Raw genomic sequence first — 15,970 nt, 5'->3', positions numbered from 1 at the left:
CATTGCGGGCAATTGAAGATGATTAATTCTCGCAATCTCAAGAATGGAGTTGAAGGCGTCCCAACGGAGCCCATTCGCCTCCCTCGCTCGTAAACTCGGGGCTTGGCAGCGGTTTGTTGAAATCCGATACGTCATGCTTTCCTACGGCGTTTTTTTTTTTCTCTCTTATCGGGTTATAACTCAGCTGTTAAGGGCCCGCCAAGGCCTGTGTAAATGTTCTGCATATGCGCGAGCTCTTGTCTCGTCCCATTCCTACATTGCAATATGCAGCAATAGCATGTTGGCTTTTATTATCGCCACTTCTATTAAAATATTTAAAATGTATGTAGACGACAAATATTCTCTTCATGCGAGGGCTGCATTAAATTCTTCACGTCTGTTTTTTTATCAGTCCCAGCCTTTGTTTTTTATCCTAGGAGGATCTCCATCTCATGCGTCGTTCTGGGGAATGACTCCCTCGAGAACACCGTGGGGGGCAGGTCTTCCAACGCTGTTTCGACCCGAGCGAAATCGCTGACGAACCTGTCCAAAGATGCCCGAATAATGCTCTTCTTGAGCGAAGGGCGCGACAGGTAAATGAGACGGGACTCGGCATCGATCATCGCACTAGGGAGAAATTCGTCTAGCTGTTGCGAGCATTCCACCAAAATAGCCTCTGTCACTGCGCCACTGTCGAAGGGTTCCTCATCATTCCCAGTATCCAACAAAATTGCCAGACCCGACGCAGTTAAGAAGTAATCATGCAGTTGGTCTACAATTGACGCTACGTGCTGATCAACATCTCTGTCAAGGTGGTGAATATAGTTTTCCGTGCCATACGTAGATAGCCTCATGGTATTCTAAGAAAACATGTTAGATTTTATATGTCTGGAAACCAGAGTATCTTGATGATGGTTATATTACGGTACGAACCTTAGACACCTCCAAACAATTTACCATAAAAATATGTGATTTTAATGCCGGTAGGTCCTTTGAAAGAGTCTGACAGCCTTGAATATACGGGTGCAACGCCTCCGAATATATCATGTCGAATGCTTGGGGTTTATAATCATCGGATATTAAAGATGCCTCGAAGCTCTTAATGAGATCTTTGAATCTTGCTAACGCGTCGATTAAGAATATAGGAGGCGATAGATCCTGTGTCGCCGATGGTAGGTCATGCTGAACGGATCTAACCAAATCCCGCAGACAACTCTGGAGTTGTCGTGTCGCTGTTGATATGAGGCTGTCGCGGATAGGTGAGAAGGGGTCCCCAAGACCATAAGAATACAGAAGCACTTACCCGTCAATAGCGGCGATAAGAGCGGCATCGGGGCCCAGAAGTTTCTTGAATGTCTCTCGATAAAACATTAAAATATTTAAAATTCCATATAAGAGTGTGGGCTCCTCGTGGCTCGATATAACTTGTTCCGTCCGATACTAATCGAAAGTTAGCTCAGGGCGGTCTTTACGGTAAACGGAATGCACTGACCCTAAATGTTGAAAGGACGGCCTCGAGTGATTTGTCCGCCAGCGGTCGCACATGGTCTTTCAGTCGGGTCTCGGTTTCAAGTAACGATTCGAGGCCTTCGTCTGGCAGGCCGCCCCGAGGTTCGTCACCAGGTGCGAGCTCGAATATAGCCTGTAGTGCTTCGACCTCGCTAACCAGAGCCGAGTGAAGCCAGGCGAGCATATCTCCGATATAGCGGATGGGATCATGAGCCATCAAGTCAATCGGCTTATCTGCTGATCTACCGTTACCACCCGTTAGGGCAACATTGAATGATTCAGTAAGAGTCCGTTGTCGCGACTCTGCTAGAGTATCAATACAGCTCCTGGAACGAAGTATCAATATAAAATCCCGTATTCCTAGATCGGTGGATAACATACTGTAGGAGTGCAGGACGGCTCGTGAGAACGTCAAGGGCCTTTCGTACACGGTGGTTCCCTGTGGGTGTCTCAAAGGATAGGAACTTGAGTTCCCTCTGCAGCCACAGGTAAACTCTCTGATATGCTGAATTGAGATTCCTCGTCATCTGGTCCATAATCTCGACTCTAGATGCAAGCATTAACGACCATCATACAAACCAATATGGGAGTGGCTCCATACCCCGCACGAGTGCTTTCGGAACCGAGTAACACCTGGCAATCCGAGTGTATACCTTTGACCCTGATCAATGTGTCGAAGAAATCGTCATCGAGTGATTGAGGCGAGGAAGTAATGTTGGCCAAATCCGCAACAGGCAGGGTGAACTTCTGTAGGAAAGCCTGGAGCAGAGCTTCCTTCCTATGAATCTTTTCCCTATCTCCCAGCATCACTTCACCCTCCTGTACGACGGAACCGATCTCCAATGCACTATTATCGACTCTGGTTGTAACATCGTTGAAGGTTTCGTATAGTCCTTCCAGAGCATCCCCGATAAACCGTACTTGCTGAGGTAGGAGACATCAGTAGCTGACTAAACGATATCCTACGACGGAGGCACTACCTCAGCTATCAACCCGAAATCCTGAATGACCTGCGTATTACTACTGGCAAGCTCATGGAGAGTCTGGGCACGTAGTCGACGACGGGTGTCGGCATTGTTGTTTTCCACAATTGTATTGAACGCGGTTAGGACCTCTTTGATATCCGGGTCCGTCGCGGATGTCGACAAGATATGAGCCGCCTTGAGAGGAAGGTGATTGGACTTCAGACCCGGAGTGTCGGGTAGACCACCGGCTTCGGTAAGATATCGGTCATCTCGGTCGTCAAGATGGAGCAAGATCTCTGGGGTGGCCATGGCCATGTTCCAGCGCGGAGAAGGTGTGGGGTTCAGCGGCGCTTTTGAGCTTCGGGCAGGCTGGCTGGCTTTGCTTGTTGGTACCTGCATGATCCATAGCTCTAGACTTAGTACAACCACGCTGCGGAATGCCTATTTTTAGCAGCATCTCAGTACCTATTCTCCCAATGTACTTGCAAGTACTTTAGTTCAGAGTTAATTATCTAACCCCGCCGGACATGTCGAGATATGGTGATAATATAATAAAATGAGCAGAGCGAGCACTGCCTCCGTGATCTGTTGTAGCTCGCATATTGGCATGGCATGGCATAGTTACTGAGTTGCTGGCTCCGTGGCCTTGCCGAGACGCTTCTTCTGGCAATTCCAATTTCTGGTTGCGTGGACCCGACAGCCCGACCGACCTGGAGAACTCAGCTTCCGGTCAAACAAACCACTCCGCCTTCCAGCTGACGACCTTCCCATTCCCATCTCCCTCTTCGTCCTCTTTCAGCTCCCCAACCAGCCGGTCTGACGCCCTTTTTTTTATTATTCTTTACGACTCGCCGCTGCAGGAAGCATCTGACCTTACCAGTTTTAACATCCCTTCGCGACAATACTCTGTACTCCTGCATCCATCCATCTGAAGGGCTGTCACAAACATCAAACATCACCCTAAACTCATCGCAAACATAGCAACACCACCCACCCTCATCTCGAGATGAGTAGGACTTCCGAAGACAACGAAGGCGTCGACCCTCGGGATAAGAAGAAGAAGGAGAAGACCAGAAGACCCGGGAGTATGTTACATCATCGACAATCTTCCACGATCCTCTGTTGTCGTCGTGCTGACCGGTGGCCCCTGATCATGATGAACAGATACCGCCTTCAAGCAGCAGCGTTTAAAAGCATGGCAGTAAGACACTACCTCTTGGACCGACGATATTAGTGATATCGGTTTATCAAATATATCTTTATCGTGCTATCCGTCTAATCCGTTCCTTCCGGCAGACCCATCTTAACTCCCAAGACCGTACTGCCTCTCTTCTTCGCAGTCGGTGTGATATTTGCGCCAATCGGTGGCTTGCTGTTATGGGCTTCTGAACAGGTACAGCGACTATTTCTACTCGACATCCGTTCACCGTGTTAATCGTCCCATTCAATAGGTTCAAGAATTGGTTATAGACTATACTGAGTGCGCATCTTCTTCTGTCGGTTCCAACAGAGACTTCGTTCCTATCCCGGCCGAAAATATTCGGAAAAACTTCTACAAGCCGACAGTTGAAAATAAGCAAGACCCACAATGGAAGTTCGTGAGCAATGTTACCAGGATCGGCAATCGCGAAGTCAATAATACCGTCTGCACGCTCAAATTCCAACTGGAAGCCGACATGACCGCACCGGTATTGCTCTACTACCGACTCACCAACTTCTACCAAAACCATCGTCGATATGTCAAGTCCGTCAATGAGGAGCAACTGCGAGGTGACGCCGTCGGAGCTGGGACATTGGATACTAGTGAATCTTGTGCGCCCTTGGCCGTCGATTCTGCCGGAAAGATCATCTATCCCTGCGGTCTTATGGCGAACTCGCTCTTTAACGACACCTTCGGATCTCCGGTTCTCGTCCAGAAGCGTGGAGGAACCGGTCCTCAAGAGGAGATCTACGAAATGACAAATAAGGGGATCGCATGGCCCAGCGACCGCGATCGTTACGGCACATCCAAGTATAACCTTAGTCAAATCGTGCCACCACCCAACTGGATCAACATGTTCCCGAATGGGTACAATTCGACCAACCTGCCGGACCTCCGTGATTGGGAAGAATTGCAAGTCTGGATGCGCACGGCCGGTCTCCCAACTTTTAGCAAATTGGCACGACGTAACGATAACGAAACCATGGAAAGTGGTGTCTATACCCTCGATATCAAAATGAGTATGATGAAATCTTCGTACGAAAGACATCCTTTGAAAGTGCTAACGGAACATTTGCGATAGATTTCCCTGTTGATTTATACGGAGGTACCAAGTCCATCGTTTTGTCTACTAGGACAGTCATGGGAGGAAAGAACCCATTCCTGGGTATTGCATACATTGTCGTCGGTGGCCTATGCGTGCTCCTCGGCGTCATCTTTACCGCTCGCCACTTGTTCAAGCCTAGGTCCGTCAACTTCCGCCACAGCCATACCTCAAGAGCGTCTTTACTAATTCCTTGTCTATAGAAAACTCGGTGATCACACTTACCTCAGCTGGGAAAACGGACCAGCTGTCGGTGCTGCTACGGGACGTGATTTATCTTAGACGCACTCGAAACGAAAAAAAAGAATTTTATGGCTGGGAAAAAGACTTTTGTGGCTACGTTTTTTTTTATGACATGGGCGTATACGTATTGTGCCGCCGTTAGGGAACTGTTTTTTTAAGGGTTGTTTCTTATCTTCTGTTGTGTTTTCTCTCCCTCCCTCCTTCTTCCCGCCTTTGATCACTCACTCGGTGGTCAGCACGGCTCTTTCTTTTCTTGTAAGATTGGTTATCCAGAGGTTCTAGCATGTTGTGACTTGTATTTTTTGCTTTGATATCTAAGCAATGGAAGGTATCTTCTACTAAAAGTTCTTCGATTTGAATGAAAGATCTGATATGAGACCAGGCCGGATTGGATTTTAAACATCGACCTTCCATAAGTTTAGGCCCGGTCTCTTTCGTCAAGGTAATCCGAACAGTCATCTCTATGCAACTCCCGCCCCCCGATTCGCATTCGATTCTCTTCCTTCAACCAATGCAATCATGTATGTAAACAAAATATCTACACCCAAGTCAACATAACTCCTAACGATGCAACGCCAACACCAATGCAAGCAAGTCTATAATTACATGCATACGAAAAAAATTTCAAAAAAAAAAACCCCCTAACTCATCAATACATTTCATAAACGTTAACGCGATGAACCGGAGTCGGCGGCCTATGGTTATAATCCGAAGGAACATAAGCACGCGCGTACTGCTCCAGTTGGCCGGCGGTAGGCCACTCGTATCGAGTATCACTCGACCCGATTTCTATAGCCACGGGTGATTTCGTGTGAGGGGGGAAGGTTATACGTATGCCCTTCTTGTTAGCTACGGGGTTACGTCTTCTTCGTCGGTCCCAGAGGAGGATGCCGGTTATTATGAGAGATATCGAGACTGCTGGGACGGAGATTGCGATTGCGATTTTTACGGTGTCCGGGAGGGGTGGTCCTTTTTCTGAAGAAGAAGTGGAGGTGGGGGGTGTTGCTGATGTGGTCTCCGTGGGATCGTTGGTTTTCTCTGCGGGAGATATAACAGTGCTTGTGGTTTGAATGTCATCGATGGTCGTGGGTGTAGAAGTTGGTGATGATATTGATGTAGAAGATTCTTTTTGGAACTTGATAGTTACGGTTTCTGTTATTCGCGAAAGACCGATCGTGGGAAGTTGGAATCCTTTCCCTTTTTGACAACAGCTATTTTCCAGTAGAAGTTATGACGTTAGTTAAGCCATTCACGATGTTAATTGTATTCAACATATCACTTACACTTCGGCGACTGCCTCGTTCCCACAGCATACCGTTCCATCGTCACAGAAATATACAGGTGCGTTACTTGACATGTAGTCTATATCAAAGCCCTCCGACTTCGATTAGCGTCTACCCAATTTGATAATCACAGCTCATAGCGCTTAGTAGTACAATCAAAAAAATATGAGCCGAAGTCTTACCTTCACTCCCCACACTCCCCATACAAATGTGAAGACAGGCTTCACTCTCCCACGTCTCATCCGTACAACCCGCCCTATAATACGTCCCGCCGCTACTCTTGCAAAGTCCATTCGAAACGCACACGTCCAAATCATCGCCTGATCGATTCGCTATGGCGCAGCACATCGACTCCCGCACGTTTGCGCCTTTGTTGCATGGTCGGTAGTCTGAGGAGTTGAATAGGGATCCGTCTGGGAAGTAGCAATTGGGGACTATTGCTGCACTTAGTTCTGCTAGGGCGGTGCTGAGGGATAGTGATATTGCGGCTATGGAGATGTAGAGTGATGGCATGGTTATAACAAAAAAGAAAAAGAAAAAGATAAGAAAGCAAAATGAATATTGAATACTGATAAAAAAAAAGATATATAAAAGAATGTTCTTGATATCAATAATTTTATATCAAGATATAACCGAGAAGCCAAAGAAACCTGTAAAGAAGGTAACGGAGGGTGCCGGGGACCCGAGAATCGAATCGATATCGATATATCGCAAAAGCCGCAATACTTCAGGCACTTGCACAGCAGGCGCGGAGTAGCTCGGGAATCGAAGTGAAAACTGGAACGACAAAATCCTCACCAAGAGAAAGGCGCTTCCCATCCGTAATATACTAGGCAAAAATTATATCATAACAAAGAGTCGACAAAACTTAACAGGGCTGGGCTACTTGGTTACCGACCTTAGTAACAAGCGCCATGCTACCTCGCACCCCGTTTATCCTGGCGGCGCTCTTAACCTCCAAAAGTGGGTCCCCATTCTAAACTATGAAACAAATCGATTCCTGTATATGATCCATAGAATGCAGGCCACGACTGATGTGTTTTCTACAGTGCCTCTTCGTAGCCATTTGCTTCTCGTAGATATGAAATATGTATACCCTGTAGCTATCTGGTAACCCCCCCCCATGGTCTGGCTATGGCATGAATGTGAAGCGTCTCGTAGAGATTCGATCGATCCAATCGGTAGGGTTAAATGTATCAATTCGCGTATGCACCAGGCGACCCCTTGAACCATGTAAGTATGCCTTGAGGGTATATATTAATAGTAATTCAGATCGAAAATACTAAAAAGTGCGAGTTTTGCCTACTAGTGCAGGCATTGCATACATAGAGTATACCGAGGTATTCAAAGCATCAACACAAGATATTGTTGTAAAATGTCGATGCAATTAGTGGGATCCGAATAAATAAAATCGACATGTGTGTCGATGTATCGAAATATCATGTCGACCTCGAGAACTCGAGTTCAACCTTGGGCCTTTTCATCGCAGAGAGTAACTAAGTATAGAACGTGTCAACCTTTTGCTGAACTTCATTGGAGTTAGCCTTAACATTTTGGCGGCGAAGTTACCCATGCGATCATAATTGGTTAGAGTTCCCCAAAAGGACGCGGCTGCGCGGCACAGTATGTTGGACTGGACAAAAAGGACGGCGGCTCTCCTCAATACCTATATATACTAGTTGACAAGTCACAATTATCAGACGGTTTTGTATTCAAATACCCCTGTCAGGACTCACACACACCAAAAACCCGGCGCTTAAACGGAGCATTATAAATACAGATACGTCCCCCTTGAAAAGTTAGAATAACTAACGAAATTAAGGCAATTATACAATAATTACCAAAATCGGGTTTCGGACATATAACTTTTCAAACAAATCCTCTTTTGTATTGAAATTTTTCTAAAATGGAAATTATAACAACAAATAGCGCGTTAAATGAATTACATTCACGCGATCGTTGCTGAGCAGGGCAACAGAGAATAAAGAGCTGTCTTTTTCTCACAACTTTCGAAAGTCTCCGAGTGTATAGATAATATACCAGCGGCCTTCAGAGAAGTATTCAGACCAGATCTCATAGTAAAATACTGTAACGTCTACAAAACATCCACTGCACTCAAAAAACATACGTACTACGGATAATACCCTCCCACCCTAAATACTCTCTATTAAGCAATCTTCGTTCCAATTTACCAAAGAGTATACCAGCGGAGAGAAATCCTCAGCCCTCGACATCGTAGTTAAAATATTTACCGCTGCCGTCACAGAAATACAGAGCAAATACCTCGCTTTAGTATCCGCAGAAAAGGAAAGGGAACTTAAGCATTTGGGTCTCCTCATCTCTCAAAAACACTGGAGTAGTGATTTCGAACTCGAAATCACCAAAGTTGTTTCATCCATCGCCAAACTCCACGGAATCACTATCGCCAACAGAGACTTCATCATAAACACAGGAGACAACGTTATAACGGAAGAAACAAGGGACTCTGAGCCATTGCTGGGGAACTCTAAAATCTCCATTAACGGGGTAGTCTAGTCGCAAAAGCGACATGGAGACAAACTCCCCAGCATGGATCAACAGGGAAACGGTTAAAGCCAGAAATGACATTTTCGTTCTGGCCAGCAGAGTGGTAGACTCATGCCAGAGAAATGGCAGCTTTAACCAAGAAATTGGAAAAGGTTAACGTCAAAGATCCCGAAGGGGACACAAAAATGGGAAAAGTTGACCTTATATTCCAACTTCGAGAGGAGATCAAAAAACTCCATGAAAAACTGGATAAGAAGTGTCAGTATCTCCTCCACAAAATATATAAACCAAGCTATTTAGCCACCCGAAAAAAAGGGGGAAAACCCCAAAAAAATCGGCAAACAAAGTGGAAAAGAGGCAAAACCCTACTGGAAAGAAACCAAAGGGAAAAGGGAAAACTACAAAGGGAGCAAAGAATACGAAGAAAAACAAGCAATAGCTCATTTATAAGAGAACGTTCACCCCCTTATAGAACAATTAAATTTGTTAATCTTGGCAAAACGTACATCTTTAAGACCTATAAACATCCCGAACTTGTAAACATGGCATGGGAAGAGTTCGTATCCATATGTAGATGGAGATACTACTTGACTAAACAAAATAAAGATACTAAAGAACGCTTTAATATTCCAAAGTCTCAAACTGACGCAACCGCTCCTTTATCGGACGGTTTTGTTTGACCCATACTACGTGGTTGATGCTTGAGTTCTTCTTCTCCGAGGGAAACTTCAAGAATCCATGTAGTTATATCGTCATAATTGGTTTCAGTTTCGGTTCTTATAGATCCCCGGAAACATCTTTGTTAGTTAACGATATTAAATAAGATTGTAATATCAGAATAACATGGTATCTTAATTCGTAATATCGCACTGGGAGATTGCTGGCTCGTCCTGGTCTAAATTTATGAAAGGGAAGGAGTCGAAATAACTAGGAGGTATCCTGCCGGTATACCTTAGGCATTTGGACGGATATACAAATCAAGCACTTCTAGCAAGTAAAATTTTGATACCGGACGTATCCCAAAAGTAGGATCGATTCTCAAATACATGTGCATATAGCCATCGTAATTTTGAGAGTGGACGAGGTAAGTTAAGTATATATAAGAGTGTATTTATTGGTATCCGCCAGCTATGCAATATAAAATGAAATCTCCTATCGTACAAGTGTGGTAGTTTAACTATCCGGCCGCACAGCACAGCATGATTTGGTAGGTAGTACGTAGTAAATAATTGGAAGGTAATCAATGAAACCCCAGAATTGAAAGCAAAAACACCAGTCGTAAAAACATGAAAGGGTACTATATAGGGTATGTTGGCAAATGTAGTCAATTAAGAAAAAAAAAGGGCGGTATTATGAGTGTAGCTCATGAATATTCACATGGTGTTCAGGAATCGACGGTGGCTTCGGTGCGGTATAAAATGCGGCGCCGCCATAGTATGTATTGTCGCTGGTCCCAATCTCGACCGGACCTTTGGAGTTTTTCTCATAAATTGGTGGTAACTGCCGTCTCGTACGTCGGCGCCAGACGAAAAATGCTATGACTGCGACGCCGATAACAAGGACGGGGATACCAACCCCAATCGCAATTTTTGCAGCATCTGGCATTCCTGACGAGGTGGATTCATTGGGGTTTCCGGGTGTTGTAGTTTGTGGGCTGGAATCTGTGCCACTTGGGAATCCGGGTCCCGTCGAAGAAGCCCCACTTCCTGGACTTGAAGTTCTGACCGACGAAGTGACGGTTGTTACGGTCGCCTCGGTCTTTTCTGTAGTAGGTATGGAGGACGGTTGGACGGAAGAAACGACAGTGCTGATTACTGTCGCAGTCGACCGTAAAAAGTTCGTGGGAAGTTGAACGCCTTCACCAGCTTCGCAGCAACTGTAGGACAGATCGTTAATAGGGAATTCATTTTACATTATCAACGCCCCGCTCGCACATCTATTTCAGGAATCCCCACGAGAGAGATAAGATATGACGTAATATCATGCGATGGGAAATGAAGAAGACTTACTTGCCGCCAGTGACTTTGCCACCGCAACAGACGGTTCCGTCTTGACATAGCGTGATCGGTGCGTCCGAGCTGAACCAATCTATTATATATAACCATCCTCGTTAGTAATCTACAATTTCGCAGATACTTTAAGAAAGGGCTATCTTTTCTTACCGTACCCCGAACCTTTCTTCAGACAAATCTTCAGGCACGCAGGATCCTCCCACGTCGGGTCCGTACATCCTTCCCTCCAAAGAGCCCTTCCTACACCATCTGCTGTCGCTCCAGAACATAATCCGTTCGATAAACAGATATCCGCACTCGACCCTCGATTTGCTATCGCACAGCACATTGAATGTTGCCCTCTGACATTATTGCAAGGCTGATAATCTGTCGAATTTCGTAACGACCCATCTGGAAAATAACATCGCGGTGTATCTGGAACCTCGATTTGTCCCACCACAAATCGAACAATAGATAATATAACCGTCAATAAAATTACACTGAAGCCGGGTGGTGCCATAGTGTAATTTATTGTATGTGTATTAAAATATTAAGAAAAAAAAAAATAAAACCCCCCAATTTCTAAGAAACTTCAAAGAGCAAAACACTAAAATAATACACAAACGGGAGAAAAAGAAGATGAGAACGGCCCAGGAACCGAATCCTCGGAATACCTCAGCTCGCACAGCAAGCGCAAAATGATGTTGGTGGGTGGAACGGAGTAACGTATGTTTACATACGTTTTACACTTCAAAAGGAGGGCGCTTCTTCATATATAAGAGGCTTCGGGGTTAAAAAGGCCACATCCCAGATATATTTAGGTTGTTTCCTTCGCTGGTAGGGAAGAAAAACCTTCTTAATAACAGCGCCAATAACAAGCGGGATTTTGGGATCGAGGCGCGCAGTGTTCAGAACGCTAGGTCTTCCTTGCCAGTCTGCCAATTACTTTCCTAACCTTCCTCCTTTGCAATTACACGATGTGAGCCATTTCTCATACACGTAGGTTGCACATGCATGAGATCTAACTCATCTGGTCTCGGACCCCGAATATCATTCGGCTGGGAACTGTGGGTAAATTGATCTCAGAAAGCAAACTTAGGCCCATGCTTCCGCCATCTCAAATGTTTTGGCAATTGGAGGATTGAATGCTTACTTTTGATACAGGATATACGAGGAAACACCGACAAGGCGGACCAGAAACCACTATTCAGCCAGTACTGATACGAGACACAAACGTAATACAAAAAACCGAGAACCCTTTTCACGGGATCCTAGGAGCTATTACTTGGCGCCTCAATTGTAGTCCTCGACCAAACATCTCGGAGTTCGAAAGTGTCGGACCCACATGAGCATCGAAGCTTTTACTCGGAACGGTTCCGATATTTCCTCATCGGGCCAGTTTCCAGAGGCGGTTTAACCATGTTCGCCCTGATTGGCTGAGAAATGCAGGGATTCTCAGGACAAGTACGCGGGTGCGCGGCACGACTCCTGAACGAAATTTCGTGACAGGGGGGCAGGCGCTTACCTCCAGCTTCCAGCTTCCTATTTTTAGGGCCCTGAACTCGGACGACACTTGCTTGCAGCGAGATGTTTACCAATGACATGTTTGCAGCTCAGGCTCTCCTTGAAAGAATGCGACTGCAAAATGCTCGGTGACGTTTTGCCTTCAGGAGCTCTGAATATCGATAGAAATACACTAAACGACGACGTACCTTTGATTTAATTTCGAAATATCGCCTTCTCGCGGTTATAATCTGCCATGCACAGTAGCTAACTTCGTCCCAATATTCACCATTACCATTCCAAGCCTTCTCAGCACGCGCACACTCCACAGGGGATACATACCAAATGTCGTCCCTCACCCTAAACCTACGCACAATACGATTAATAGCACCCGTCGCGGTCTTCTTAACGGTAGCTTTTCTAGTTTTCCATACATACAGATCACCGGGCGGCGTAATACCCAATATACGGACACCTGATGCCCAACCAGATGTTCCAAGTCCACCACCTATCCTTGGGGGTCATGATGGTAGCGACCGCAAGGGTTCATTTAAATTCCAACCTCCCGAGGCGTCAGTCCGACATGGCGTCGTCCGCGGCGATAAGATAGTCTGGACGAACGATAATGAAACCGTATGGCAATCTGTCGGCCGCGATCCGAACCGACCCGAGTGCTGGACCTACGAGGACCGCTTTGGAGTCTACAAGAAACTATCGCTCGAGACGGCCAAAATAATATCCGACAATAACAAGAATAGCAAGAATAGGAGGGCTGTAGTTTTAAGGCTGGGCGGGAACCAAGCCTGGAAATCCCATTTTATATGGCATGTTAGGTCACTCGTTCTGGAGGCTGGACACCTAGCGGGATACGACGTTATTATATCCGTACACCTCGACATGGATCAAGAGAAGAAGGCGGCCTGGCTGAAAAAGATACCAGAAGAATTACGGCCGCTTGTGCAGACCTTCTCGACACAGGATCTAAAGAAGTGGATTCCGAAACCGGCCGAGTTTAAGAACGTCTACGAACAGAACCACACCCCGGTCCAGATGTTTATGGCCCGGAACCCAAAATACGATTTCGTCTACACCGTAGAAAACGACGTCCGACTGATCGGGAGGTGGGATACATTCCTAGCAGACGTGGATGCCGAATATGCTTTCCATCGAAAGCACCAAGAGAGGGACCAAAACTTGTCGGATATTCCGGATTTAGTGACGTTCCAGTCGGTACGCCGTCCTAGGGCCGATTGGCCATGGCTCAAGGCCGAGTCAGAACAGGCGTGTATGAAACAGTTTGGCGGCATGGAGAACATCAGGTCTTCCCTCGGTGTCGTGTGGGGTTGGTCTCGCAAATTGACGGATTCTTTAACACAGTATAATAAGGATGGGCTCAACTGTTACTTTGAGTATTTCGCACCGTCGGCCGCATACCACCAAAATCTTACTACGTTCTTTTATCAACACCCATTGTACTGCCCTAACAGATCCAGTCCATCAGAGAGACACTCGCTGGCACCCGAGGATCTTGGGAAGAACGACCCGAGGTTGGTCCAGCATGACAAGGTTGCCGTAGGATGCACCGTAAGTTTATAATCCCTCCAAGAGGACCCTATTTCTCTTGCTGACCGCAGACTCCGTAATCAGTACTACTTCGTCAAAGTCCACGCTCAACCCTTCTGGGAAACGTGGTACCGAAACCCCGAGGCCTGTCGTCCGCCTGCCTTGGTCCATCCCATCAAAGGTGATTTCTTCAATTAGGCCCATATATTACATGCACAATCTGGATTTCAAAAGCATGTCGATTCGGTTTTATACCCCGGTCTTTGGAGGTTAGCGTTTATGATTTAGCAGGCGAACTCATTCTTCGGTTACGGTTGATATAATTAAGCACATGATTTCCAATGATGCCCATATTCGGTGGAAGGTTGATCTCTCGTGGATTTATACGATCCAATTTCCTTCTGTATATATTAGCATGCAAAACATATAGGGTATTATTAATACAATAATATATAAAGCTCTCTAAATTCTAAACGATGGATGGATAACCTCGGGTCTATAAAGACCAGCTGATAAGATTGTCTCTCAAATCTTCCTCCGCGACTTCCAAAGAATGCCACCCCTGATGCTGAGAAACGTTTGACGCTCGATCTTGAGATATGCTGATTATCCGCGAGCTCCCGGAATCACCAGGGGAAACCGCCCTAGACGCCACATGCGGCCTTAACGAACCCGTCGACCTGAAAGAATCCGCTTTAAGGGGTATGCGGGGACTGGGCCTCGAACTCGCCGTAGAATCCTGTCTTTCGAACCCCTGAAAGCTCCGTGTTCGTTTCCAAGAGTCGTTATGGTGCCAACCGCTAGCAAGTCTATGACTCGAATTCCTATGGGTCGAAGGATGAAGATCCTGATGCGAAGATCTCGTTTCACCATCGTCTGGATTAGAGTTGGAGTTTACGTTATCATCCGTTGCAGTTTGACGGCTGGGATCTTGCGCCCATCCTGTACCGCCTGCGAAGATATCCTCGATACAATCCACGGCGTTCAATTCGCCCGTCTGGAGTTGCCACGAAGCTGCGAGGGATTTTCGGTATATGTCGTGTGCTCGATCTCGTTCGCGTGAGTGGGCGGATAGATTTATCTCGGCGCCGTAGGGGTTTTCGGCTGCTTGGGTAGAGTTCGGTTCCACGGGCTCGGATATCGTAGGTTCGCTCACGACCACACCGGCTATGCCGGAGAATACTTGTGCCGGACGCAGTTCGGGCCTGGCATCATCATCAGCACCGTCTGCTAAAAAAAAAATAACCAATGGTAGGAAAGGGGGTTGGTACACTTTGAAGCTCGTATCCCCCGAAATCTGCTTGAGTTCCGTCGATATCTGCACCGTCGAATTGATCTTACTAGCCTGCATCAAATACCTCCTATTCTCCCGTTCCCGTCCGACGTATTCCGCAAGATTCAACTCCAGGGTCCCGAGTATTATTCGTTCCCTCCCGCTGTATTCTTGGATGATTTCGAGGTCGAGATATACCGGTGACAGCATACCGCCACGATCGACCGTCATCTTTACCACCAGCTCCTTTGTATATCTCCATGTCACTCTATGCTCTTTGATCGGTATCTTGCTAGTCCGTCCTCTAGACTCGGCGAGGGGCGAGTCGCGGATATGCCATTTTACGTAGGCGAGGCCGCTGACCAGGGGGACATTGTTAAGGTCGTGGACTTGGAGTTTGAGGTTAAATCGAGGCTAACAACCAGAAAATCGTTAAAAAAAAAAAAAAAAAACCGATTTATATTCTATCGGGATTAGGTATGTGCTTACTCGACGAGATTTAGGAACTAGGTAGTATACAGAGGTTAGTTGGCCGTAGACACGTGAGGATGAAAAGGACAGAACGTTGGAAACCTTACCTACGAAAGAATGCATGTTGCGGGTAGCTACAGGATTAACCCACAGGAATAGGAGTAATTGGCGTCTTCCCACCCGAGAAAAAGCAGGCGTTCATAGTGATGGCCGTTGTACGGGGGTGTCTGTGGTGTTAGCCAAACTTGGCTGTGATGTGGTAGTAGTTGGCGGAATGCATGGGATAGAATATCAATTGGGGATCATGCGGGTTTCTTAATTCGAAAGCAGCTCAGCGCCGTGCAACCTCGAGCAGCTCAGA

At 46.4% G+C, this 15,970-nt stretch overlaps 6 protein-coding genes across 6 annotated transcripts; 2 read left to right on the top strand and 4 right to left on the bottom strand.

Moving 5' to 3' along the window:
• Window positions 1–407: 407 nt before the first annotated feature.
• On the bottom strand, window positions 408–2,768 carry DFL_008524 (uncharacterized protein; the record flags this gene model as incomplete). Its single annotated transcript, XM_067638270.1, has 7 exons — window positions 408–839; window positions 913–1,225; window positions 1,283–1,419; window positions 1,472–1,814; window positions 1,870–2,034; window positions 2,090–2,412; window positions 2,469–2,768. 7 exons carry the CDS (start codon window positions 2,766–2,768, stop codon window positions 408–410), a joined length of 2,013 nt encoding a protein of 670 aa, XP_067486174.1.
• Window positions 2,769–3,459: 691 nt separating this feature from the next.
• On the top strand, window positions 3,460–5,038 carry DFL_008523 (uncharacterized protein; the record flags this gene model as incomplete). Its single annotated transcript, XM_067638269.1, has 6 exons — window positions 3,460–3,538; window positions 3,618–3,654; window positions 3,750–3,846; window positions 3,905–4,673; window positions 4,736–4,898; window positions 4,960–5,038. 6 exons carry the CDS (start codon window positions 3,460–3,462, stop codon window positions 5,036–5,038), a joined length of 1,224 nt encoding a protein of 407 aa, XP_067486173.1.
• Window positions 5,039–5,648: 610 nt separating this feature from the next.
• On the bottom strand, window positions 5,649–6,795 carry DFL_008522 (uncharacterized protein; the record flags this gene model as incomplete). The annotated part of the gene is made up of 3 exons (XM_067638268.1): window positions 5,649–6,210; window positions 6,283–6,361; window positions 6,465–6,795. 3 exons carry the CDS (start codon window positions 6,793–6,795, stop codon window positions 5,649–5,651), a joined length of 972 nt encoding a protein of 323 aa, XP_067486172.1.
• Window positions 6,796–10,158: 3,363 nt separating this feature from the next.
• Window positions 10,159–11,148, bottom strand: DFL_008521 (uncharacterized protein; the record flags this gene model as incomplete). Its single annotated transcript, XM_067638267.1, has 3 exons — window positions 10,159–10,684; window positions 10,818–10,896; window positions 10,971–11,148. 3 exons carry the CDS (start codon window positions 11,146–11,148, stop codon window positions 10,159–10,161), a joined length of 783 nt encoding a protein of 260 aa, XP_067486171.1.
• Window positions 11,149–12,647: 1,499 nt separating this feature from the next.
• On the top strand, window positions 12,648–14,063 carry DFL_008520 (uncharacterized protein; the record flags this gene model as incomplete). The annotated part of the gene is made up of 2 exons (XM_067638266.1): window positions 12,648–13,886; window positions 13,950–14,063. The coding sequence occupies 2 exons, from the start codon at window positions 12,648–12,650 to the stop codon at window positions 14,061–14,063; spliced, it is 1,353 nt and encodes a 450-aa protein (XP_067486170.1).
• Window positions 14,064–14,361: 298 nt separating this feature from the next.
• Window positions 14,362–15,732, bottom strand: DFL_008519 (uncharacterized protein; the record flags this gene model as incomplete). Its single annotated transcript, XM_067638264.1, has 4 exons — window positions 14,362–15,070; window positions 15,137–15,552; window positions 15,628–15,644; window positions 15,717–15,732. The coding sequence occupies 4 exons, from the start codon at window positions 15,730–15,732 to the stop codon at window positions 14,362–14,364; spliced, it is 1,158 nt and encodes a 385-aa protein (XP_067486169.1).
• Window positions 15,733–15,970: the final 238 nt, after the last annotated feature.

Source organism: Arthrobotrys flagrans (assembly GCF_004000055.1).
Source record: "Arthrobotrys flagrans strain CBS H-5679 chromosome Unknown unitig_1, whole genome shotgun sequence".
Classification (NCBI taxonomy): domain Eukaryota; kingdom Fungi; phylum Ascomycota; class Orbiliomycetes; order Orbiliales; family Orbiliaceae; genus Arthrobotrys; species Arthrobotrys flagrans.
This window is presented reverse-complemented; position numbering and strand designations above follow the sequence as displayed.